The 27699-nt window shown below is 39.3% G+C and overlaps 1 protein-coding gene, 1 long non-coding RNA gene and 1 gene segment (V, D, J or C); 2 read left to right on the forward strand and 1 right to left on the reverse strand.

The window, feature by feature from the left end:
- Nucleotides 1-282: 282 nt before the first annotated feature.
- On the reverse strand, nucleotides 283-5893 carry LOC306942504 (T cell receptor beta chain MC.7.G5). Of its 2 annotated transcripts, none has more exons than XM_079528432.1 (5): nucleotides 5389-5893; nucleotides 2959-3291; nucleotides 2790-2813; nucleotides 2535-2641; nucleotides 283-387 (listed from the first exon to the last, which is right to left on the reverse strand). In XM_079528432.1, the coding sequence occupies exons 1-5, from the start codon at nucleotides 5504-5506 to the stop codon at nucleotides 361-363; spliced, it is 609 nt and encodes a 202-aa protein (XP_079384558.1). In that variant the 5' UTR covers nucleotides 5507-5893; the 3' UTR covers nucleotides 283-360. The 2 variants fall into 2 exon arrangements, with proteins under 2 accessions (XP_079384558.1, XP_079384557.1); XM_079528431.1 differs by having other exon boundaries at nucleotides 2790-2819.
- A 1437-nt stretch (nucleotides 5894-7330) lies between these two features.
- Nucleotides 7331-20346, forward strand: LOC306942255. Of its 3 annotated transcripts, none has more exons than XR_013792256.1 (7): nucleotides 7331-7400; nucleotides 8439-8545; nucleotides 17199-17461; nucleotides 17550-17609; nucleotides 17877-18818; nucleotides 19412-19479; nucleotides 19760-20346. It is a non-coding gene; the product is annotated as an uncharacterized lncRNA (long non-coding RNA). The 3 variants fall into 3 exon arrangements; XR_013792257.1 differs by having other exon boundaries at nucleotides 17315-17461; XR_013792258.1 differs by having other exon boundaries at nucleotides 17406-17461.
- Nucleotides 20347-22413: 2067 nt separating this feature from the next.
- Nucleotides 22414-27088, forward strand: LOC306941805 (T cell receptor beta chain MC.7.G5-like). The segment is given in 6 exons: nucleotides 22414-22427; nucleotides 22736-22815; nucleotides 24823-25167; nucleotides 25289-25306; nucleotides 25530-25633; nucleotides 26793-27088.
- Nucleotides 27089-27699: the final 611 nt, after the last annotated feature.

The raw sequence follows: 27699 nt of genomic DNA on the forward strand, positions 1-27699 counted from the left end.
TTCCCTTCCTTTGACATGAGATAGTAAATATATATCTAACACCAGGTATTCTAAATCTGATCTGCATGGGAAACAAAGCATCTACCACTCATTCAATAGGGAAGCCACTGGGAGGGAGGGGGTGTGGGGAGGGAGAGGGTGGTATATTGGATTTATGAGCTTCAGGCAGGACTTGTCAACCAGTAGATGTCCCACCCGCCACTCTATGGTAGAGTAGGAAGACAAGTTATATTGTATTAACATACGTTAATATGACCTTCAAATGGAATACTGTAAGAATGAAAATTACGGATTGCAGTTTTAAATTTGTATTAAATGAATGAAAGTTCATCTCCTGAACTTGGATGCCTTGGTGACGGCTCAGTTGTACTGCTTCTTAGATTTACCCTGTGTAACAGAATGAAATTATGTTTAGTGACTTATTTTTACAATATGTTTACTACCAAAAACAATACATATATTTCCATGCTTAGTTAGTTAACTCCACTTAATTTACAGTCTTTTGTGAAGTATTATATCTGCTTACTGTACAGTATTATCACCAGTGTTGGGAGTAAATAGTTACTAACAAGTTATACGTAAAGAAACTACTTTTTGTGGTGACTAGTAAAGTAACTATAGTTGCCCTTTCCCATTCAGTAACGCCATTACAGTTACTGTGTTTTCAATGGGTGAGTTACCCACATTACAGTTACTGTGTTTTCAATGGGTGAGTTACCCACATTACAGTTACTGTGTTTTCAATGGGTGAGTTACCCACATTACAGTTACTGTGTTTTCAATGGGTGAGTTACCCACATTACAGTTACTGTGTTTTCAATGGGTGAGTTACCCACATTACAGTTACTGTGTTTTCAATGGGTGAGTTACCCACATTACATAATGTGATCCAAAAGAACCATCTCCTCTTCCTGCCAGTGCGGAGTCTGTCATGTAAACTGACAAGGTGCACTGAATGCGCTCCCAGAGTGAAACACATTCCACATGAGAAAGAGAAAGTGGCTTCTACAGGGCATAATGTCATCATAACGAAAGCATTAAGGTGGAAAGTCTGGTGATGCACGGTTAGGAAAACACACACACACACACACACACACACACACACACACACACACACACACACACACACACACACACACACACACACACACAGGAAACACACACACACACACACACACACACACACACACACACACACACACACACACACACACACACACACACACACACACACACACACACACACACACAACTCACCCTCTCTTTAAACAAACAAATATACCCCAAAGTTTCATTATCAGAGATCAGGATTGTTTTTCTTTTCTTGCTTTTTTTTCTTTTCTCAGGCACTAGCTGTGCCACATTATGCATGGCCAGCTGTCCCACTTTCCGGTACAGTTTTAATTGGCTCTAACTAGTATACTAATGAGTTTATTTCTTGAACTAACTTTTTAGCCCTTCTAATTAGCTAAGAGGACTAATGTGATCTGTTTGCATCAGCACCTTTCTGTTCTTTCTTCTCCTTTTATTCTCCCCCCTCCCTCTTCTGTTCATCTTCCCTCCATCTCTTTGCTCCTCTCCTCCTTAGGAGAGGTTGACCTGGTTCCCACGGTCTCTTCTGACACACACACACACACACACACACACACACACACACACACACACACACACACACACACACACACACACACACACACACACACACACACACACACACACACGTGCACAGTATAAGCTGGCATGCACATTCATTTGCATACACATGCATTCACTAACACAGTCAAATCTCTGGTGAGTTGCCCATGCTGAGAATGTAACCTACTAACATAGATTTTAACATTTTGCTTACTGGCACACACACACACACACACACACACACACACACACACACACACACACACACACACACACACACACACACACACACACACACACACACACACAGTCGCACACACACACACACAATCGCACACACACACACAAACACACACACACACACACGCACGCACGCACGCACGCACGCACGCACGCACGCACGCACGCACGCACGCACGCACGCACGCACGCACGCACGCACGCACGCACGCACGCACGCACGCACGCACACACACACACACACACACACACACACACACACACACACACACACACACACATACACATACACACACACACACTACATTTCAAAATGATAATTGCCACAGAACAACACAAAAACCTTGATTTTTTAGTTTTATTATTATTCCTTTTTTTATAAAGTAAAGTAACTAGTAACTAGTTACTTACATAATTTAGGAACTAGTAAAGTAACTAGTTACTTTTTTTAGAGCAGTAACTATAACTATAACTAATTACTTTTAAAAAGTAACTTGCCCAACACTGATTATCACAATCCAAATCACTTTATGTTATGATTATAAGTAGAGCAGTTTATCTTGGGGAACTTGATGCGTGGACATTCACAAGTCACACATTGCACAGATGGGCATGTTAACGGGACAATACTATACTGAAAGAACATCATTTGAACCCACCTGAATTCTCCACAGTAAAGCCACAAGGAAGAGTCCATAAAAGCTGCTCTTGGCGAGGAACATGATGTAACACAGCTTGGCAGTTTGTATGATCTTCACATACTTGTCTGTAGAAAATGAAGACACACGGTTATGTCCTCCAAATAGTCAAACTACACACTTTTGACATCTAATAATCAAAACAAAACACACACAAAAATAAAACTCTGACAGTGTGCTATGTTCTATACTGGACAATACAAATAGTATTCTTACCTTTCGTGATGCCTGTACCTGCACCTTCACCTTACAGAAACACAGACATTATTAGACAAAATGTGATTTGTTTAATTGGGTGCGTTCCTTTTGTTTACCATACAAAAAGGCAATATTTGTATATTATATAATAATACAGTATATTTTCGCACTATATATATAAATATACCTGATACTCCGTGAATTGACTTTTCGTAAGAGGTGGTATTCATCCCATCATAGAAGCCAACAATACAGACAAATTCTTTGGTGGGTTGGTTCCACTCCTCAGCTGGGACCTTCAATCGGCTGGTGATGGTGTACAGTTTGGTGTCTTTATTCTGCAAGGCTGCATTATCAGTCACCACTCCGGCAGTGCGAAGGTTCCCGTCAACCTTCCAGGACACAGTGACATGGTCTGGGTAGAAACCAGTGGCCACACATACAAGGGTCTTCTTTTTACACTCCTTTGTAGAAGGTGGGAGGATTTTGAAGGTGGGTGCTGTGATTTGAACTTCAGGGTCTGGAATTGGATAAACAAAAGAAAAGTACGCTAATATAACTAAAGCGTTTTGTAGGTCCTCAAAGTATACAGTGCTCCAACCTAAAGTAAAATACATAATTGTTAATTTTAAGTTATAACTTCACTAGATGTAGAAAGAAAAGGTGTAAAAGGATTATAATGAAAGATTATAAGAAAAGATGATATAAGATAAAGATGATAATGAAAAGATGTAGAAAGAAAATAATTATATTACATGTCATTATCTGCACAGAAATTACAGGTTATATTATTTGTGTTTTCAGCAGACTCAACAGATTAATTCACATTTCAAATTTGTTTTGTTCATTATAAACTGCTAATAGCAGTTAACAGGAAAATAATAAACAGTAGAAGCGATTGGACCACCTGTTGAACTGGTTTCTATCAGCCTATAATTTACCCCAGTGGTTCACAAACTTTTTCGTGTCAAGGACCCCCAAATCAACATTCATTAGGCCACGGACCCCCCAAACATATTCATTTCATGGACCCCAAGTTTCACACGCATTATGCTACGGACCCCCCGATTTAATGGCATTTCTATCTCTGGTACCCCAATTTATATTGTAAAACCACTGTTAATTTAACTCTGAGAGTGTACAAATGGAACCAAATGGACCCTAACGGGTCCATTTGGTTCCATTTGTACACTCTCAGAGTTACAGACCCATAAAGGTCCATTTGGTTCCCAACTACTCTAATTGAGCTAGGTACCCCCTGGAACTCCCTCAAGTACCCCTAGGGGTCCCCGGACCCCACTTTGGGAACCACTGATTTACCCAATATAAAAAATTCAAGATAAGAACTTTAGGTACGTTCAGTGATTTTATATGTTTAATTTCTTACCAGTTAGTTTGGTGCCACTGCCAAAGTGAGCAGGTTCCGTTTTTGTGATAGGCTATTCTCAGTCTCTACTCAGTATAAACTGAAATTCACCCTACATTTCAACCCAAATTTGTATAAAACCTTACTTGTTTTAGTTTTTATTTATTTATTATTCCCTGGCCCAATCAAACATTTTTGACCTTTTGTCATTGTATCACTGTTTCTATCTCTTTTCAATTTATTTTATCTTCTTTTATCTTTTCTTACTAAACTAAACTTACCAGTATCTACTGAACTACTGTATAATCAATATAAGTTCTTCATAGTTCATTATTCCACCAAATAATTTAGATTCACATAGATTCATAGATACACATTCATTTAGTAGTATAGTGTTGCATAACATTACATTTAGTATTGTTGTTTGTTACCTTACCTAAGACTGTAAGTTTAGTTCCATTCCCAAAGTATGCCTCAGACTGGGAGCTCACAGAGCCTTAATGTGCACTGATAAGAACTTATGCTATGAGAGTGATCATGGACATTATGCCAAATTTCATATTACCACAGCTCTACTTGAAGAACATACTGTAGATTACTTATTTTTCCACTTTACATTACTACTTACCTCTATTGGCAGTCTGTTGCTACTATTTGTGTGCAAATCTTATTAAATTCTATAACTGTCCTGTCAGCCTTACAATTTTGTCTCACTTATTGTTGGAATCATAAAGTGAAAATCTCATAGCTTACTTACCAAGAACAGTCAATGTTGTGCCTTGGCCGAAATAGGCTTCATAATTGGCACAGCCACACACTCAACAGCAAAAAGTTGAGTGGACTAATACAACTGTAAACATTTTACCTGTTAGAGTTGACATGCCAATGAAATAACCCAGTGTTGTGCATGCATTTTAACCATTATAGGCATTGTCTTATACCCAACAACTTTGTCTTGCCCAAAACAACTTTGTTCCACTGCAAACAAAGCATACAGTACTTTGGACTGTATGCTTTTGTTTCAGAGTATAGAAATACTGTCATTCCCTACCAGAATTATTTCAGAACACAGTACAGTATATTGTATACTCTTTCTGTACTGCTAAGGAAACGTGAAATGCAACAAAAATATAAATTGAGATATATTTACCTAAAACTGTTAGTTTGGTTCCATTGCCAAGTATGCAGGTTAGTCACAGTGTTCTCAGTTCTATTTATTGCAGTGCAGTACAATTAAGAGTTCTGACTTACCCAAAACAGTGAGTTTAGTTCCATTTCCAAAGTAGACCTCGCTGCCTGCAGTGTCACACTGATTGCCTCCTCTACCGAATAGTCCAAACTTTCCATAATCCTTAACAAACACACTCATTATCCATTTCAGGCCTAGATGTGCATTAAATTGGTTCCAATGATCTCAATGGTTGTGTTTTTTTTTTAATCAAATAGAAGTGAGTAATAACAGCCAGATAGAGAATTGGATTGGATATTTTAATTTTATTTTTCTCAGGTGACTAGTTAAAATCAATTTAACATTCCCATGAATATATTGGAGCCCCTCATGGTGTTGGATATTGATGTTTTCCTCTGTAACAAGGGTATCAGTATACTGTGCAGTGCTCTACACAATACAAGTGAATGGGAAGAGGTTTTTGTATGGCAGCTCTATGGGATTATATCACCGTGGCCCCCTGTCCCACGGTGAAAAAGCATTAAACAAAAACTTTGAATTTTTCTCATTCTCTCCTAACCACATGACTTATCCACATATCTCACTCCTCATCTCTCTCTCTCTCTCTCTCTCTCTCTCTCTCTCTCTCGCTCTCTCTCTCTGCCCCTGAGAACAGGTGTACCGTGTACAGTGAGGGGGGATGCTGAAAGAGTTTGAACTGCTTCTATGCTGACTGCTGCTATTTCTGTGAGCTCCAAGAAAAACAGCTAGAGTGAGGAGGGGAGGAAATGTAAGCCTTTTTTGTAGGTGTTCTGCTGGTCATAATCACGTTAAAGGGCCACTTCACCCCTTTTGCAACCAGATTTTATTTTAATGATGTTTGGGAGACAAGAAACACTTTCCTGTGTTTTTTATGTGGGTAATAATTATGTGTTTTTAGATATTTTAGTATTTCAAAGTGTCCATGATGTCATGGACACTGGGCTCACTTACTTCCTGGACTACATCTAGGGACTACATGTTGTCTCAGTATAAGACAGCCCTCCCCTATCTACAAGGAGGAGCAGTGCACCAAAGCATTATGGGAATTGTAGTCCAGGAAGGAAGTGATCCGAGTGTCCAATTGTCCATGACATCATGGACACTTTGAAATACTAAAATATCTAAAAACACATATTACACATAAAAACCCCAGGAAAGTGTTTTTTGTCTCCCAAACATAATTAAAATAAGATCTGGTTGCAAAAGGAGTGAAGTGTCCCTTTAATAAAGTATGCAATCAATCAATCAATCGTTCAATCGATCGATCAATTTGCTCTGTCTGCCAGAAGAATTGTTTGGAAATGTTGTTCAAATATTGTTCTGATTTCAGCTGTTCAAATTTAAAAAGTAATTGTTTAGTTTAGCGAAATTATTGTTTTAGATTGTACAGTAGGCCTACTATAAATGTATTTTTTTTTGTGGCTTTCGCCTTTATTTTATATTTTTTATGGAGGGACAGACAGTAGGCTGACAGGAAATGGGGAGAGAGATGGGGGGGGTGACATGCAGTGAGGGCCGTCGGGATCGGGAGTCGAACCCGCGGCACACTGCCAGACTGGATTACCAGCCAAGGTGCCTGGACCGCTGAGCCACGGCCCAGGCCTCAGTAGGCCTACTATAAACCATTAACTTTACTTCTACAATGACAGCAACTTAATAACTTGCGGTCTTGTTTCTATTTAGGCCCTATAATGCAATCAATTCATAGACAGATAGAAAACAACAAAATTCAATATCATCAGGTAAAAAAGAAAAAAAATCAATATCATCACAGTCCAGTTCCAATTTTGTCTGCTCATTTCTTTGCGTCATCACTTCATTTTCACTTTATCCGGACTGCATGTTCTCTATCCTGAATGGATAAAGTTGGTATACCTTCCTGAAAATGCATAGCCAACACTCCTGTTAATGAACAAACACCATACTGTAGCACTGCCCCTTTAAGGGTAGTGCTTAAAGGGATAGCCAGGTTGAGGCCTCATCTTTGGCCAGAAGCCTGATTTGAGTGTTTGTTGGGGAACTGGAGGCATGAGGTGTACAACCTAGCTACTTGGTAAGAAAACCTGAAAGTGAAAAAAAATGTTGATGCTTTCTTAATTCATTTTGATTGGGGTTAGAGTTTGATATGGGGATATATTTTAATGAAGAGCATTTTATATTTCATTTACAGAGATCGGCTGGTGGGATGATTTATGAGGGGGGGCTATAGGACGCTGTCAGAAGGTTTTTGACATGGGGACAATGTTAGTCAACTGTTAGCCTATTTTATCCTCTGTAAATTTCCAGAGCCTCACCAGTGTTCACCACAAACATCATCACAAATTGACCAGGGAAGCACACATTTTTGGGTCACACAATAGAGGGTATGCGCATGCTTAAAGTGAATGGCACATCGAGTGGCAAAGCAACATGTAAAGTGAATTTAACATTGTTTAACGTTGTTTAATGCAATCAGATAGGAATTTTCTGTTTGGATGCATGGGTTGTCAAGGCCAGAAAGTAGTTTTTTGCCACTCAGTAGGCATTTCTGCGTAACTTCCGGGTTTGATGATGATGTCACCCGCATACCCTCTATTGATAGGTGGGTTTCGATTGGTGCTGGGTAATTATCACACACCCACCGGACATGTTGACTGAGTACACCAACTTAACACGTTTTATGTTAGAAAGTTGAGTATGGTTCCCCAGCATGTAGCAACTGCCTGATACTAACTTGCATATGTTCAGCAATTTTCATAATTAGAATAATTAGCTTTAATTCAATAATTAGCTTGATTCAGTAATTGGATATTTGATATTATTTTTTTATCAGACATGCCCACCTTCCTATAGACACTTCCTACATGCCTGAATAATACACTGAACTGTGCTCCGATGCTTTTAGGTTGTGTATGAAAAGAGACCCGTTCTTTGAGCTATTCCCACTCAAATCACCAATTACAGTGAAATTCTCTTTAAATGACTCTTCCATTGTTACAGACTTGACCTAGAGATATCCAATGAGTTTCATGGCTGTCTCTCCAGGTGATTTCTGCATGGTACCACAGCATCATTCTATAGTCTGTTAATCTCGTGTGTCTCATGTGTACAGATCAGCTGTGTTGTCTCCTGGGACTCTGAAGAGTGCAGATGAAGTCTGGTGGATGTTGAAGCTGAGACCGAAGCCTGATACTGTACATAAGAGAAACTACTGAAATGGTGAGTGGTTAAAATGTTTTATCAAAGCCTAATTTATTAGAGAATTGGTTAAGAGAGCAACACGGAACACAGAGCTACTTTTAACTCGGAAGTTGAGACTGAGTAGAATATGACTGTGGCTAGCTACATCAATGAGAATATATATGCCTGTTGGGTGTCAGCTAGCCCGTCTCCGGACCCCCCGGGTTGAGCTCCTTTGGACCCCTAACCCGTAGGGTCCGGTATCACCGGCTTCAAGCGACATGGGATGCAATCTGATTTACCCTGATTTACCCCTGTGCTGCGGTGTGGGTGTCACGCTGACATATTCCAAAAGAAGCATATGAACGCTAAAGGAGACAACGAACCTTCTGACCCCCCCCGCGAACGGCTCAGAAGCCGTTAAGTATTTTTAATGTTTGTACGACCGGTTTGGCAGCTCTGAAATTCTCTCTTCGGTCCCTCCTTGTTGACATCTCGGTTGGCTAGCTGCGCCTACGAGGCGCGTAGGGAGGCGCAGCTAGCCAACCGAGATGCTGGAGGCGGTACAATGGGATGTCAACAAGAGAGAATTTCAGAGCTGCCAAAACGGTCGTACAAACATTAAAAATACTTAACGGCTTCTGAGCCGTTCGCGGGGGGGGTCAGAAGGTTCGTTGTCTCCTATAGCGTTCATATGCTTCTTTTGGAATATGTCAGCGTGACACCCACACCGCAGCACAGGGGTAAGTCAGGGTAAATCAGATTGCATCCCATGTCGCTTGAAGTCGATGATAAGGAACCGTAAAGTCATCAAAATGTCAGAAACTTTAACGTAGGGTTCCAAAAGGAGCTAGGTGTCAGCTGAGCTTCCTGATGCTTGAGGAGGATAAAGGCAGTGACGTGGAAACACTATGGTACACTACAGACTACAGTACATGTACTGTACTCAATGTGTTCAATGGATGGACATGCATGTCCATTGAATAGCAATGCTGGCATATTTAAAGATGTGGTCTGCATAGTGTGATTAACTGTACCTGCACAATTTATTTTGATTATATGAACAGTACGCATGACTTTCAATTTTGAAATGCCTCTAAAATGTACTACATCACAAGTGGCCAATTACAAATAGTATTTTGTTTTTTGCATTCATTGTGGAGTCGGACTGAAAATTATTTCTAATATTGGGTAAATATTATGCATATAACCCAGCAGCCTCTAGCAGCTGTAATATTTGCTTTACATGTACATTTATGTACAATCGCTGGATTGCAATAGAATGATGTTACAGCTGTAGCTGTTTTCATTATTTCAGCACATTACAATGGCTGCATACGTTCTCAGGTAACTGTGCAAGCAATGAACTTTGACAATTCAACTGGAGTGATCTGTTATCTCGTATAGGCCTATATGCTTTACATGAATTGTGTTTGTATTTGTATTTGTATTTATTTATTCAGCACAGTATAAAAAACAACACAGTGAACATATAAATATGAGAAGTGCTAGGCTGAGGCAAAAAAGCCCAAGGGGCTTATACGAGGCCTCTACCTATGTAAATCAAAATGAAACATTGTACAAGAGATATAGAATATCCAGAAGACATAATTGCAGTATATAAAACAAGAACAAAACAAAAAACAACAACAAGAACATGATTAGAATGATTGGTTATCTACATGATTAGAGAAAAGAAGAGATGATACAAAGAAATATAATTAAGTAATCTGGTCAATTAAGTGGGTCCTAAACTTATGTTTGAAATTATTTAATGAAGTAGAATTTGATGAGATTGCTGTATAGGTGTTCCATAACTGGGCCCCCCTGTATCTGATGGAGAACTGACACAGACCAGTACGGAACTTTGGGAGATGTAAATGATTTGCCTGTCTCGTATTGAAGTGGTGCACATCACTGTTCAACTGGAAAAAGTATTTACATGGCAAAGAAAATGAAACTGGCTGGAACAATACTTTGAAAATAAAGTTGCAGGTTTGGTATGTTAAAAACAAAAACAACATTCTTTAAGAAAATTGCATCCTTTCTCTCTTTAAGTTAGGAAACCAAAAGCGGAGAGAGGAGAGACACAATGGTACTCGATCATGTTGTAGGTCTGTGCATGTGTAGTGGGTTGAACTTGACAGGTTGCCCCTAGCAACGCCACGCCCCCCTCATCATCAGGCTAATTAATAGGAGCTGTGCATGGCTGGCATGTAGCTGGAATTGTTTGTCTGTTCGTGGGGGTGCGTGCGGGAGCGCCTCGTGCTTGAGGTGCTCGCTGCTACCCCCCCCCCCCCCCCCCCTTAACTGTTTGCCCTCGTTTGCCTTGCAAGCGGAGGCATTGTCCTGGGCCGTGGGCACGTCTGCCGTCGTTTGCCTTGCAAGCGGAGGCATTGTCCTGTGATGTGGGCACGTCTGCTCAATATGTGTTTGAACCGTTTAACAGAGGTAAGGCAGTTCTGTTACTAAACTATAGTTTGATTTCAGTTACTGTCCAGGTATTAATGATATCCTTTTGTTTGTATTAGGAGAACTCAATCCAGTCTGCCTTGCCTCTGCTGTTTTTGTCCTCCTTTATTTTGGTTATGATTTCGTTTTGTTTTGTTTTATTTTGTTTGGTGCAAACCTAGCTCTCATGAATTGATGCCATAAGGCTTGAACATAACGTTATATTGGGCTCTGCCTCAGTTTATAGTAGTGCCAGTAGCTAAGGGTGCTGTAGTTGTAGTCCCGACAGGTGGTGGGTCACGTGGTCCTGTAGGCTGTCTTGGGGTTTTAGCTATAGTGCATGATTGTTTAATGTGAGACCAGTGATGTGTGTGTATAATTGTATTCTCTTTTCTTGCAGTGCTTTATGTGAAGTGTGCGCTCTTTTGGTGGCGGTGACCTTCCCCCTCACTCCCTCACTCCCTGCCTTCCTCCTGTCAGTAAGGACACCTTGGCACCCCCTGACTACTGGTAGTTTTACGATATTAGGCTCTGCCTTTTTTAGATCCTTTTGATAATGACCTGTGATAATAAAGTCACTTTTAAATAGCATTTTGTATTAAATTACAACATAATTAAATAAATACATTGTCTAAACCTACCCTCTTCTTACAGTCAACTCAAGTCATTTCTCATTTCATTCTGCTATAACTTATCAATAAAACCATATAGATTACTTTAAACTGGAACTGCACGTCTCTGCTCCCATTCTTATATCTGCCCAGTGGGCTTGAAATCTGTATTGTGTATTATATTCTCTGGGTGAAATTCCCATTGTGGCGTAGTCTGGCTCTGTTTCCGGGCCTTAGTGCCCAGGTTACACATGCATTAGCCAACATACACCTGTGAAGAGTGAGTTCTTTGGCCCCCTACTGGAAAGCTGTAACATGAGATGAGATGTTTTTGTTCAGCCACAGACAGGGTTTGCATCAGCGTGTTTGCTGAAGGCACAGAAGTACATGCCACTGTCCTCCGGCTGCAAGTCTTTAACAGTAAGGGAGACATGCAGCACACCCTCACTTAAGGTCTTTGCGAAAGAATATTTATCTTTATAAATCCCGTAGGTCTCTGTGTATAAATATTTATCTTTATAAATATTTCCAAAGGCATAGACAATGAGCCTCATGGACTCTCCTGGACCCTGTCTGTACCAGTAAATATAATGATATACGTATCTATATATACGGTTACTGCAGTTCATCTCAGCAGATTTGTATGCATTGCTCCAGCTGATTTCAGGGAACTGGGTGACATCCTGGCAGTGACCTGTGGGGACAAAATATTGTAAACTGAAAGACTGCAAATATATAAGATATTGGATATTGATCAATAATCATTGAGTGATAAGTCACTGGTCAAACATTTGTATTTGTATTGAAAACCCATGCTTATCATTTAAGTCTTGGCAAGTACCTTGAATCCAAAGTGATGCGAATAAGAAAAGGACAAGTATTTGAGTAATCATATTAATCCCGGCCTTTGAAGAGCGGAATCTACACAACGTATAGACACAATAAAATGCTGTGACTAGTTCTCATAACCAGGGGGCTACAGAAGGAACCTCCCTGTTCTAATATGTCATCTGTGTTTTGGCACAGACTGAGATGGAATGAGAATTTTTTTTTTTTTTACGGGTACACAGGTATTGCATAACTAGATGGGGCATGCAAGCATTTCCAACTTGCATTGTTCGCCACTTACATCATTCTAATCTAAACAAATTATAATTCTGAATTTATAAATGTATATAAATGCATCTAAGACTTTTCATTTTTAAGTTATATCTTTTGCATTTTCATGCTTTATTTCAGATAGTAGATCAGACAGAGGGAGAGGGACAAGAAACCACAGGCAAAGAAAGGAGAGATGCGAAGGTGGTCAGATTCAAACTCCCTAAAGGCCAAGAGTCTTCAAAAGGGGGGCCGGGACCACTATGGGGTCATCAGAGTTACTACAGGGGGGTCACCAAATCTTTGTCATAGGAACTTTTAATTTTCATGAATACAACATATTAATAGAGAACAGACATGACATGACATTAACATGACATTGCTGTCAAACAAGTATTATAAGCGACTGTACCCGTTACTCATGGATGTGTAATCCTAATTGTACCCTGTTAAGGTCGGTGTATGTTCTGAAATGTTCTTTTAATTTAATTTTACAAGAACTAGGCACAATCACACAATATATCTTTGTATCTCTGTCATGCTGCACCAGCGGCACAATTCACACTCTTCATGTTCATAACTAAGTTGAGTGTTCTCAATTTAGTTAATGAAAATGAAAAGAGAATGAATTGTGCCTATGGTGCAGTATGACAGAGAAACTTGCAGTGCTCCCAGGTCATGCAGAATTGTTTTGACTGAGAATTGTACCATGATATGCACCCTTTCTTTTCCTGCTATGGCTTGTTGGGGTTGTTGTTGAGCTGTGAAGGCTCTCTGAGTCATTGTGGTTTAGTCGAGGCACAGTAGTACAGTGCCAAATCTTTGGCATCAACGTCATGTATCATTAGGAAGGATTTCAGCACCAGAGGTCTTGACAGTGTGTACTTGGATTCAGTGAAAGGAGGCACTATGCTAGACACATTTTTTCCAAGAGAATATGCGAGCAGCTGAAGTTTCTTGTCGTCTCTTTGTCTGTACCAATACATGTAGTAGAACTGGTCATCATCTTGTTCACAGTGCAAAGTGACTGAGGAATCCCCCTTGAGGCTCAGGGCAAATGGTGTCTGTTGAATTTCCACACAACGAGAGAATTCTGTAAGGTAGGGTTAAAATGCATGAATATAATATACTCAAATTATGAAATAATTCATTTGAGTGATGCCTTTTAAAATGTCTTACTAGCTAAGAGGAGAACTCCCACAACTGAGAAGAACCTCATATCCACAGATCGGAATAGGACTATGCACAACGTGAGCCTTTTAAAACCATCAGGAGGGGCTCAACAGCTCTTAAGCACCGCCCTGATTCCCATTTATACAGTAGTCTACCAGTTTTCTTGTCAATACATGCATGGTCACCACAGCCAACATAAAAAAGCATTTTAGAGACTCCTGCCCTGCCTGTCGAACTGTTAGTACGTCGGCACAAACACATGCACTCGTCCCCAGGTGCTGCTCAGTGGCTGCCCACTGCTCCTAATAATTTAGGATGGGTAAATGAAGAGAGGATGAATTACTACCTCACTAGGGGTCAATCAAGTCAAAGTCAAATGAGCAAGAGTATTGGCGATGATGTTAAACTGATCATGATGTCGTGATACCTGTGTACATGATAGTTAAAGTTACCAATAATGCAACAGCATTTAATTGAAATCACTTATATCAATATGATCTTCTATGATGATATTTGTTGTAACGAGATGTACGTACATGGAAAGAATTCTGCACATTTGCATATTCTTGAAAACTATTGGTAACTTATACACAGCTTCCCATGAAACATTTTCATTTTTCTTCTGGACTTCATGACCTAGTCTAGTGTCGTTTTATGTTAGATTACCTGTTATGCAGAACAGTGCTACTGTCAAGCTGAGTATAGGCCAAGTTTGATCATGATAATGTTGGTGTGTTGGAAGACGGATACAGCACCATAGTCTCTCCAGTATGACTGTCAGACTGTCAGTAATCGGTAGTCATCATTCAGTGGTAGGCCTATATAGTGGTTCATAGTGTACTTGACATGACAACAGGTGGGAGTGTCCCATCATTGTGTGATGGTGCGGTTTGATCCTGTAATCAACTGTGTCAACTCAACAATGTGATTATAACTGCAGTTTGAGTATAATGAGACTGGAGGTCCCCCTACAGGACGCTCAAGGGAAGTTCTGTCAAATGAATGTAATATTTTCATATACTCACTGGGGTGGGATACATTAATGTTCATAGCCTATAACCTTGTGCCACCAGGGTAAAGCATGATTTCTATTTACTGCCATTTACTTAGTGCTTTGATTAGCCTGCCTACCGTATCAGCAGGGCAGTGTATTATCGGATACTATAGTGGTGGTGAGCATAACTGACACTCGTGTCACCTACAAAAGTGACTATGATGACTCCTCCAATGTCTGTGGAGAAATGATCTGCAACCAGGCATAATGCACTCTGTGGCAGTTTCACATCATTTGATTCTGGAGGAGAGTGAATTGCATTTCTGTGCTCTTAAGTGAACATGGTGACACAGTACCTCTGCAGTACTCTCTCTGACAGTGTCCTGTGTAGGGGGGAGGGGGACATCCAGACTCCAGTCTCATTAATAGTAATGGTTGATTTTCCTATAATTAGAGCACGATCAATAGAATGAGGAATAGAACTTAGACTTTATTGTCCCAGAGGGAGTTTTTGCTTTCACAGCCTGTTAAACATGGAACACAAGGAACAGTAGCATACAACAAAATGAACGGAACATGTAAAGACGATAACATAGCATCTCTCAAGTACATCCATATTAAGACACAACAATATGTCAGCGAGACAGTTTACTATAAAAGCATCATATTTCGACCGGAAATCTTCGCCCTGGTGGCATTATTGTGACGGAGGGGGTGATCAGTGTCATTTGCTGTTGTGGGTTTGTCGTTCATGTTAAACCACATCAACACAATGCTGAGACACTCCTATCTGTTGTCATAGCAAATGCGCTGTGACGAGTCTTCATATCCCTGATAACACTGATTGCTGACATACTGTCATACTGGACACTGGCTTCTCTGTCTTCCAACACATGAACATTATCATGTTCAAACTTGGCCTACTCAGCTTGATATTAGTGCTGTTCTGCATCACAGGTAATGTAACATAGAAAACGACTTACTGTGTCATGATGTCCTGCAGGAGAGAAGTGCAAAAGGAATGCTGTGCAGAAGTTACTGTACCTAGCTACCAGCTATACTGAATTTATTGCATGGACTGAATTATTAACATTATCAACACATTTATTGACATAAATGATATCAAGGCATAACATTTTCCAACAGTTTGTCAACAAACATATTTTTATTGAAATTATTTGCAATACTTCACTAATGGCAATTTTCACTATCGTGCACATGCACACAGTTCTTATTGATGCAGCTGTTGTCAACCAGCCCACCATAGTATGGAACATCATGGGGGGCAATGCTACAATAGACTGCAGTCACACTAAAGATGGTTCCTACTTCCAAATGGACTGGTACAGACAGCTCCCAGGAGAAGGAATGAAACAAGTAGTGCTCACCATGCCATACAAGAAGCCTGAATATCAACATAGCTTTACTGACGAGAAATTCTCTGCCACCAAGCCTGATGCTTTCAATGGAACTTTCACTGTGAAGACTTTGATCCCAGAGGACAATGGATTGTATTTCTGTGCTGTGAGTGATGGCACAGTGATACAGACAAACAGATTGGCTGAACAAAAACCCCAGTGGGGTATTTATTATTAAAGTCTCTCATAGTGTCCTGTAGGTGGAACCTGAGTCTCATTAATACTCTGCAGTTAAGATTTAATACAGTTGATTACAAACCACAACAATGCTGGGACACTCCACCTGTGTTTGTCATAGAAAATACACGTGTGACAAGTCTTCATATTGCTATGATAACCCTACCGATTACTAACGGCCATACTGGTCCTGGAGACCAGATGGTGGTCTCAACACATGTGACATTATCATGAATCATGATCAGACATGGCCTACTCAGTCAAGTTGGCTACTGTAGCATAGCATCGTCAGGAAACAGTTTGAGTTTTTGATCATAGAATACTACAATATAATATACATACAAAAATACCTAACATATACCCATCATATAGGCTAATATATACATTTTTTTTAAAACACAGAAAACCCAGGAGGCTTATTGACTGTTACCTTCTATTTAAAACCAGCTTCTATTGCTGCTGAGACAGCTCTTTTTGGAGGACGTAAAGATAACACAAGAGCTAATAAAGTTAGTTATAGCCTACAGGTAGACCATTTAACAGCAAAACAGTAGAATATTTTGAACTTAAAAGGTACCAAATTGGTGGAGCTCTCTAGTGGCGTGTTTGTGAACATCACTGACCTTGGTGTAATAATTACAGGTACATTGATACCTAGGAACTAAATTGTTATCCATCTTCTCCACCCTACACAATTGATAGTGATACTGACTCTCTTCCAGCCAAGGCCACTGAGGGTAAAATCAATCTGACTAATTTATTTTGTGCAGTTTTTTAGGGTTTTGGTAGTGCTAGTGTACCAGGATGTACAGGCGCAGTCAAGATGAACAAGTAAGACCTGTTACTTGTCCTAATCATGAAATTAAATCGAGGGAGGGATGTCTAGGTGGCACGCTGGCACCAGAGTAAAGTGGCTGCCCACCACTGACTGGAGATGGGGTTTGATTCTTCCATGGCGCTCTGGCTTGCTCTGCCAGGAGCTCCAACAAGTTGGCGGAAAGACGCCATGGGAGAGCGTTCTCGACTCTTACAGGTTGGTCACGCACATCTTAAGCAAGGAGCATAATTGGGTGGGATGGTGTGTTCCTCCTCAGTTCATTCACGCTTCTTTCACTCTACAGCACCATCACTCAACATGGAAAGAGCTCTCATAAGGATCCTCCCACTGTTTTGGATTAATGGTAACTTTAGTATTATCTCTGTACTGAAATTAATGCTGCATTGCTTGAATGATGTATCACTTGAAAAATATTGTATTGAATTGTTAGTGTTGGTATAAATTTAATGTCGGTCTCTGTTCTAAATGTGAGTTACTTGTTTCCATACAGTTTAAAGGCTGTTTTTCCAGGAAATGTCTATCACTCTTGTATTTGATCCTGACAGTGAAAGGGCACCAGCCCTATTTGACCAGTAGGTAACACTTTCATTGTCTGTTCACCTCTCTACAGGAGCATCACTCGGCAGAGAAAAAACAGTTCTTCAGACTCCAGCTGATGTGGTGGGTGAACTGAACAATCATATTAATCTGACCTGCAGCCACAACATCCAAAGCTATGATACTATTCTCTGGTATCAGCGCTCCCTGGGAGACACTGCCCTGAAGCTGATAGGATATACAAGCTACACGGTCATACAAAAGATTGAAGAGCAGCATAAAAATCGTTTCGACGTGAGTGGGAATGGTGAGACGGAGGCCTACCTGCACATTCTTAAACTGAGGCACCCTGAAGACGGAGGGCAATATTTCTGCGCTGCATGCATAACACAATGATTAAAAAGTTCCAAACCCCTTGACAAAAACCCTTATCTGATCTTTCACACCTGTATTAAACCACATGAACTGTACTTCCTACAGTCAAAACAAGAGCAGCAAGAAATGACAGGACAGACAGTGAGACACAGACGGCTCATTATTCCGATGGCTCATTGGTCCGACTCGCAAATTACTAACCCTATCCCTAACCGCACACGAAGCAACATAGTCAGTCTAATGGGATGTCAGAGTTATGGGCAGTCCCCCTGAGAAGTAGACTGACAGGCAAATGGACAAGCAATCATAAAAGACAGACATATGGCAGTGGTAACTGAATGAAAGACGGAACACAAAGAATGGTATTTCCATCTGACACCCAGACATAATGCTAATACTACTGTAGGGCAGGCTATCTGGGTGAAAGGGGGGGAAAAATGATTTTCTCGGCATACAGAACAGGCAGACGGAGAGATGGGCTAAATTACTACAGTAACGCATATTCTTTCTGGCGTCTTTACAAGCTCCTGTTCCTTCTACATCACTTCCACTTCCTCCCACAGCCCCAGGCAGCTCAGCAGAGACTACAGTTGACTCTTCACATTCATCATCACTCTTCTCTGGATGGTGTCATTCATCTGTAAATATACTTGTTTATTTTGGGGAGACGGAAAACATTGGGAAGTCCTTTATTTATGCATTTATTTATTTTTTGCTGCATTACGGATTATAGTGGAACATTGTAATAAAACTCACACTCTTGAATAAAAGGTTCATTTGTAAAACGTTTAATTAAATGTAGCCTAACGGTTTTCCTCTAGAAAGCTGAGATACCAGTCTTATTAAATATTATGTTGACATTTGCTATGCCGAATAATACCTTTTAACTTATAATGCATTTACCATTATTTATACAATATGGCAATCATATTGTATCGGTACATCTTTTCTTTTTCTCCAAAGAGTGAATATTTCAATTTGATGTAAAACTCTTAAGTATATTTATGGAGCAGACACACACACACACACACACACACACACACACACACACACACACACACACACACACACACACACACACACACACACACACACACACACACACACACACGTACAGAGACATGGTGCATTTATAGTAGGATGACCCACTGTATAATTGAAGGTTTTATAGTGTGACTGTTTTTCTATCATTGTAATATAATCATAAGAAACGTTACTCTACTTCTCAAATAGAACAATCATCTCTAGAGTCGGGGACAGAGCACAGGAGAGGTGACAAAGATAAGAGGCAGTGATTGGAGGTTTGGCCTATCTTCTGTAGTGATGTCATCAAACTACTGTCATACTGTAGATCAGTGAAGTTCTATGTGTCGATTCATTAATCTTTGGTGTTCGTCATGATCCCCATTGCTGCTTTCGTAATCTGTCTGATAGGTAAAAATGGTTATCGCCATACATAATATAATTTATTTCATTTAGGATAGTAGCTGTTCATAACACTAAGGATACTAAGCTTTCAAGTGGCATTATTTAAATATAACTGTATAATAACACTATGATACAATTATGTTCTATTCACAGGGTTCTGTCAAACCAGCAGAGTTGTGCAGACGCCTCTTAACCTGTTGGTTAAAGAGGGATCATCTGCCACATTTGACTGCTCACCACAGCTTAATCAAAGCGCTGAAGTCATAGTCTGGTACAGGGAAGATCGTCGGCACACACAACTCAGGCTTCTGGGGCTTTTGTACAATCATGTGGCAAACCCAGAGGACGACTGGAAAGACAAGATCAAGTTGAAAGGAAATTCAAGGGGGAACAGCTCACTGTCAATCTCCAACCTGACAGCAGGGGATAGCGCTGTGTACTTCTGTGCAGCCAGACTGCACGGTGCAGCAGATCCTATCTTTCCCTTACAAAAACTGCCACTTTCTTAAAACCCCATAATAACTCTGCCATAGAGCCCAAGGCTTGACCTGGATGCTTATACACATAGTGTCATACATGTTATGTAGGGTCTCATCAACCTAATGTGTCATATATTTGAAAGGTTATTTTTTGTTGTGTATTAAACATTTAGCTGAAGAGTCTAATACTGCTTTGCCATAGGGTAAAGCAGTAGTGAGGTTCACCTATCTCTTAATAAAGAGAAACGGTGGTATAAATCTGATTTGTCATTACCTTTTCCAACTTCATTACATCAAACGAGTTAAGAAATATTAGTATTGTGCTACCCCACGTTTTGCAGTGATTTAAATAGTTCCACACACACTTAATAGCACATTTGGAGCCCCTGCGTCTCTCATACACAGTAAAGGCTTTTTTCTAAATAGAACACATGCAGTCAAGTAGCTGTGCAGTGATGTTCTTGTACTGGGACATGCCAATAAGTATATTATTCTCATTGTTTATGGGAAAGCTTTATGCCCACAGTCCCCACAACTGCAAGGACAAATTCACGATGCAGGCTTACAAGGGAAGATGCGCTGAAATGATCTCTGATCATAATGGTGATCTAAGGGTTTGAGGTCAGATGTAGAGTTGCTGGCCGGCTCCATATATGCAGATCTTGGTGATGATCCAGTCTTCTCCATGTATAATAATAATAAAACTTTATTTGTATAGCACCTTTCATGACATGAAATGCAGCTCAAAGTGCTTTACACAAAAAAAGAAAAAGGCAGGGCATAAACAATACAGTGAGGACATGAATAACATTTTTAAAAAGACAAATAAATCAATTAAAAGCAAGGGTGTAGAAGTGGGTCTTGAGCTGAGCTTTAAAAATGTCTTTTTAGTTTGTTCCACGCCGTCGGCCCGTAGAAGCAAAAAGCTGCTTTCCCGTTTTTTTTAGTTGCCATTTTTTTAGGCAAAGCGAGCAGGCCAGCACTGGAAGACCTTAGGGGGCGGTTTGGGACATGTATGGTTATCCAGGGTTAGATGAGGGCGGTGTTGTGATCTTCATATATGGAGATGGCCATAAATGGTGACATGACATGTCACGAGGTGTGATGTCACACGGCGTTACCATATATGGAGCCGTGATGTCACACGGCGTGACCATATATGGAGACGTGATGTCACGAGGCGTGACCGTATATGGAGGTGTGATGTCACGAGGCATGACCATAATTGGCGTGGGTGACTAACGGATGGGAGATGCAGGTTCTCATAGTAAATGCGACCTACAGTAAGTGCGGTCGCACCAAGGAAACACAAAAACCAAAAAGCTTACCTTTCCTCCCCCCCTCACTCTCTTTTCTTAAAGTTCACAGAAATGGCACCAGTCAGCATGGAAGCAGTTCAATCTCATTCAGCATCCCCCCCTCACTCTGCAGTCTGCACCTGCTCTCAGGGGCTGATAGAGAGAGATGGAGGGGTGAGATGGACAAGGCATGTGGTTAGGCTAGAAGAGAGAACGAGAAAGAATCAAGGTTTTTGTGTAATACTTTATCACTGTGGGACAGGGGGCCACGGTGATGCAATCCTATAGAGCTGCCATACAAAAACCTCTTCCCATTCACTTGTATTGTAGATGTATAGCACTGTACACTACCTGGTATCATTGTTACAGGGAAAAACATCTATTTGAGGGACTCCAATGTATCCTTGGGGATCTAAAATTGATTGATCGACAGCTGAGTGGAATATAATATACGGTAAATTGACTGTACATGCTCTTATCTGGCTGTTTGACTAGTACTATCAAAAACACAATTTCTGAGATGTTGCTTATCTAATGGAATTGTAAACTTCCAATGGATAATGAAGAGTGTTTGATTATTTGTCCAATTAAGGATTATGGAACGTTTTAACTTTTCTGTAGAGGATGCAATCAGTGTGACACTGGCATCGAGGTCTACTTTGGAAATGGAATTAAACCCACAGTTTTGGGTAAGTCAGAACTTTTACAATTTGAATGAATACACTACAATAATAAACATACAAATGTGTTTCAAAATGGGGGGTTAATGTGGGTTCATGTAAAACCTGGAATATTGGACTGAATTGAGAACACTGACCTACACTGCTGAACCTGCATAATTTGGCAATGGAACCAAACTGACAGTTTTAGGGGAATATATTATTTAAATGTTTTTGTTGCATTTCATGTTTCCTTAGCAGAAAGAGGGACATATAAACAATACTTTGTTCTGAAATAATTCTGGTAAGGAATGATTCATGCATACTTTAGAAATGGAACAAAGTTGACTGTTAATTGGGTAAGACAGTGTATGTATGCTGACAGGTTAGTTAATTTTAGGTTTGCACCCAACTAGTAGCAAGTCACTGTTGATAGTTAGGTAGTAAAGATGTGAAAAATAACAAACCTGCACATCTTTGACTGCAATCTGAAATAAAGATCTGTCCGTAGGATTCAGATTACCTACTGTAAAATAAACACTCATAATATTAGTGTTTAAATGGTTGACTTAAATCAGGTTTGACTTTACTCCATTGAGAGAGAAAGGAGTGCATTGGTTTTTAAGCCTTTCAAAATAGTGTGAGTGCAATCATTTCTAAAGTGTTGGGTTGGGGAGAGAGTCAGTAAACAAGGGGGTTTTGTAAACCTCTTAACACACTGTGTTTATACGCGGAGGCTTACTTTGGAGCTGGAACTAAACTCACTGTTTTAGGTAAGAAAACGAATCATCTATAAACAAACTAATTATCTATCTGACATGAAAGGTTAATGTTGTTCTCTATATACTTTTTTAATGTTCTGATATTTTTTTTATTCTTGATGTTCTGTTATTGTGATATGATGATCTGTTCAGAGTTTGCCTTGTGTAAGTTTAACACGAAGAAACTTGAATCTATGTTCAGCAGTAGAGCTGTGGCAATGTGACATTTGGCACAATACCCTGATAATCACTCTCATGGCATAAGTTCATATTAGGCCCCTTTTCCACTGGTTGGTTCCCAATGGAAACCGGTTGTTGTTTTTGGTTCTTAGTCAATGAGCCAGAGCTCCAGAATTGGAACGTTAATTATGAATTGAGTGGGCAAAACCATACCTATATTAGATTGTTATCACCACGAAACTTCCCCAATTGAGTACTTAGACGAAGACAATGATTTATTGTATTACAAATTTTACATTTTTAGATATGCAAATGAGGCATTATGTAGGGTAATATGCAAAATAATCGAAAATATGAAAAAGCTACTACTGTGGTCTGTGGAAGGGTTATCATGTATTAATTTACTTGTATTGATTCTATAAACAATTTAATATAGGTCTAGTTTTTCCCACCAATTTTGGAGCTCTGGCTCATGGACTAAGAACCAAAAAGAACTGAACCGGACCAAAAAGACCCCTTTTCCAACCGATGGAAAAGGGGTCTCAGTGCACAAGGCTCCCACTCAGAATCTTACTTTGTTGAATGCAATTTCATAAATAACCATTTGTTCACTTCAACGTCTATTACCTAGTAGGCCTATAGATGAGTAGGTTTTTTTCGTTTAATATTTGTTTTATATATTTTTTACATATGCAGATATAAATTGAGACACAGTAACAAACGACAAGAAACTAAACAAGCAGTAAAGCGCGCACACACACACACACACACACACATTAATAGCTTGGTTCAGTCAAATAATGATAAAACAAATGTATTTATTTCAATCCAAGTAATAACAGTAGTGTTCTTGCTTACTGTAAATCGCTCTGGATTAAAAGCGTCTTTAAAATGAGTTTTTCTGTAGCCTTGGGTCAGTCAGTGTGAACAATTAGTAACCACTAACCAGCTTACTTTGACAGTGGCACCAAACTAACTGTTCTTGGTAAGACATTTACTTAACTCTATAGATTTGAATGTTTGTTTAGGGTAGTTATGTATTTTTTGCAGTCCAAGTTGATGGACTCTAATTGTTTAGGGCAGTAATTGACAACGTAAGACGTCATCTCGCTGATACAAATACATATTGTAATACATTTATTTAAATTTTCATTTTTCACAGACATGAGAACATAAACATGCCCCTAAAATCTGTGCACCCCTCACTTCACACAAGTGTTTTCTTTTTTTATGTTATGAGAAGAATAATGACTAGAAAGTACTGTTAAGTGAAATATCTCTAAAAGTACAAATTATTTGAAAAATGGTACTCCTAAAGTAGGATGAACATAGAGTTGGAACAGAGTTTCTAGCTACAAGTATGAAAGACTAGTTGGGCGACAAAATGGGCGGAAAATTTGACTCCTCCAAATTTCTCCATTTGAAATGAATAGGGAAATTCAAAGTGAAACATCTCTAAAAGTTGAATTCAAATTTCAAATGGTAGCCGATATGTCCCAAGTAGGCTGGCGGTTGTAGAGTTGGAACGAAGTTTATAGCTAAAACTAAAGTATGAAGGACACCTAGTTGGGTACCCCAAAACACAGGGTGGAACCCAAAATAGTGCTAAGATAACATTAGTGTGATCGCCTTACAGATCCCACAATAACAATTCTTAATTTATTTCTAATGTATAGAATTCTAAATGGAATGTGGAAGTCAACATGAACCTTATAATTTACAATTAGGCCTACTGTATGTATTTGTATACTGTAGGGAGGAGCACTGTATACTTTGAAGACCTTCACAATACAGCTTTTTAATTATATTACCGGTTTGTTTTTGTCTGTCCAATACCAGAGCCTGGTGTCAATATCACACCACCTACAGTCAGAATCCTTCCACCTTCTCCAAACGAGTGTACAGACAAGAAGAAGAAGACCCTTGTATGTGTGGCCACTGGCTTCTACCCAGACCATGTCACTGTGTCCTGGAAGGTTGGCGGGAACCTTCACACTGCAGGAGTGGTGACTGATAATGCAGCCTTGCAGAATAAAGACGGCAAACTGTACACCATCACCAGCCGATTGAAGGTCCCAGCTAAGGACTGGAACCAACCAAACAAGGAATTTGTTTGCATTGTCGGCTTCTATGATGGGAAGAATTCCACCATTCACCCTGCCACAATTTACGGAGTACATGCAGGTAAGTTAAATAGATAGTGGAAAATACCAAAACATTTCCTTTTTGTTATGTAAAGAAGGCAAGCACCCATCTAAACTAACCTTATCTTGTCTTATAATTTCTGTGTTTCTATCATGTGAAGGTACAGGCACCACAAAAGGTAAGAATACTTATCTATTGTCAAGAGTATTGGTGCCTCATTCTTGCAGAGACAATATGCATGTTAACACAATGGTAATGTCACACTAAAATGTACTTCAGATAGAAAGCATCCACCAAAGTCATTTTCAGTGTTTTGTTCTGATGAATATAGATGTCAAAATAGTCTGTAGTTTGACTATTTGTATGCAAATAACTCAGATTGATGTTTTAATTGTCTACAGAAGAGTATTTGAAGATCACACAAACTGCAAAGATGTCCTACATCTTCTTCCTCGCCAAGAGCAGCTTCTTTGGACTCTTCCTTATGGCTTTACTATGGATTCAGGTGGGTTCCATTTATGATCCTTGAACATGAACCATGTTCCTTGTACTTTACCACATGTACTGACTGTTATTTGTTTTCCTGATAAAATTACTTTTCTTGTCTTGTGCGCTATCCACTCAAAATAACATCATGAAAAACAAAGGTACTGGATCGCACACATTGGCAAAAGTAAATTTCAAATTCAATCATTCATAACTGAGAGACAGACGTTTAGTTCAGCTTATCCCTGCATCAATGTCACAGAGAAACTGATAAAAACGCTTACGTATACTTAAATGCATATAGTACTGTATGCAATTTTGCTGTGTTTACAATAATTGTTTTACCCATCATTTCCCTCTATAACAGCAGTTATCAGCCATTGGAGTAGGGTGGTGGTGTTTACCGTTTTTTGTGTTTGTTTTGGTAGCCCAAAAACATCCTTGTCTACCAAACCAAGCAGTGAAAACATCTAAATACATTGAGAAGTTAATGTGTTTTTTGCAAGTAAACACCACCACAATACTCCAGTGGCTGACTGCTGGTATAGAAGGAAATAATATTATGTACGTGTGTGTGTGTGTGTGTGTGTGTGTGTGTGTGTGTCCGCCCTTATTTGATCATATCGGCAAATATGCCAGTCCTAACCACCGATCCGACACAGGGGTAAGGGGTTGACACTATGGCAAGTAAATAAAATGTTGGGGCATGTGGACGTGGAGTTTTCTTTCGAGTTGCTCAAACTGCAAGTGCAACTGCATTTGAGTGAGGAGTCTGCTATAAACACAACACGAGATAAATAGCTAGATAACTATAAACACTATTCCCGGTCGGTGGACTTCAAAATAAGATTTATTTTCTTTTTTTATTATCTGTATTCTCTGGTATCGGCTAACAGAAATTGTGGTATCCGGATAGGAAATGAAAAGTGTCGGGACATCCCTAATAAATAAATATATATATATATATATATATATATATATATATATATATATATATATATATATATATATATATATATATATTTATTAAGTTTGTTTGTTTTTTCTTATGTAAACTAAACGCATGGCAAAAGTACATACTATGCCTTTAAATGAGATTATTTTGAAATAGCCTAATATATATCGTTTTTGGAGGGGTTTTTTAAGTGACTAAACCATCTTTTCTGTCTATTACACAGGGTCAATATAAAAAGCAGAACAACTGAATTTTGAGCCAGCCAACCCAAGCCACCACCATGGCAACCAAGTTCAGGGGATCTCATTTGCTTTGATTCAGTAAATAAAATGTAAAGCACAATACATATATTTTAACCTCTAGTGCCTTGACTTTGTAGATATTTGCATGTGAAAGGATGGAAATAGAACTGATCATGTCTGTATTTTACAAGAGGGAACTATTTGATACTTTTTCTCACCATGAGTTCATGCGTACAGTATATACAGTAGCTACTCTTTAACTACCGGTAAGTAAAGGCATGTGAATAAATCATTATACAAATTGTCCTTAAATGATGATATCTCTGTGTGTGCTGTTATTAACATTATCATGACTGTAAAGTATATTAAAGCTTTTCAGAAAATCAAGTGATTTTTTTTTCCTCTTTTTGATCTGAGATATGTGACAGTCTTGTCAGATGTATGACCTATGCTTCTCAGTTTGTGTATTTAATTAGTGTGGAAAGCCATGTGACACAAGGTATTTAATATGTGATTAATTGTTTCTCATGCAAATTATCACAGGTCAATGAGATCATTTATCAATTGAATTGGGCCAACTAAAAGCCTAACACATAAATATCTCTCCTTTATCTGACATAATTTTGTCAGATGTTAAAGGGATATTTCAGTTTCAGTTTGGGTTCATTTTAACATCTAATCTTGCTGGATTCAGTATTTAGATAATTATTTGATATTAATTTGATCATACATGCTCACATCCTATATAAGCCCATTGTTGGCTGTGTTTTTTCAATTTTTTCATTTATTGAAATAATAATGATAATAAAGTAGAAATATGAAATACAATAAATGTAAAATGTATAGCTAATTGAAAAAACACAGCCCTCTCACGTATTGGGACAATAT

This window comes from Electrona antarctica (assembly GCF_951216825.1).
Source record: "Electrona antarctica genome assembly, chromosome: 18".
NCBI classification, from domain to species: Eukaryota; Metazoa; Chordata; class Actinopteri; order Myctophiformes; family Myctophidae; genus Electrona; species Electrona antarctica.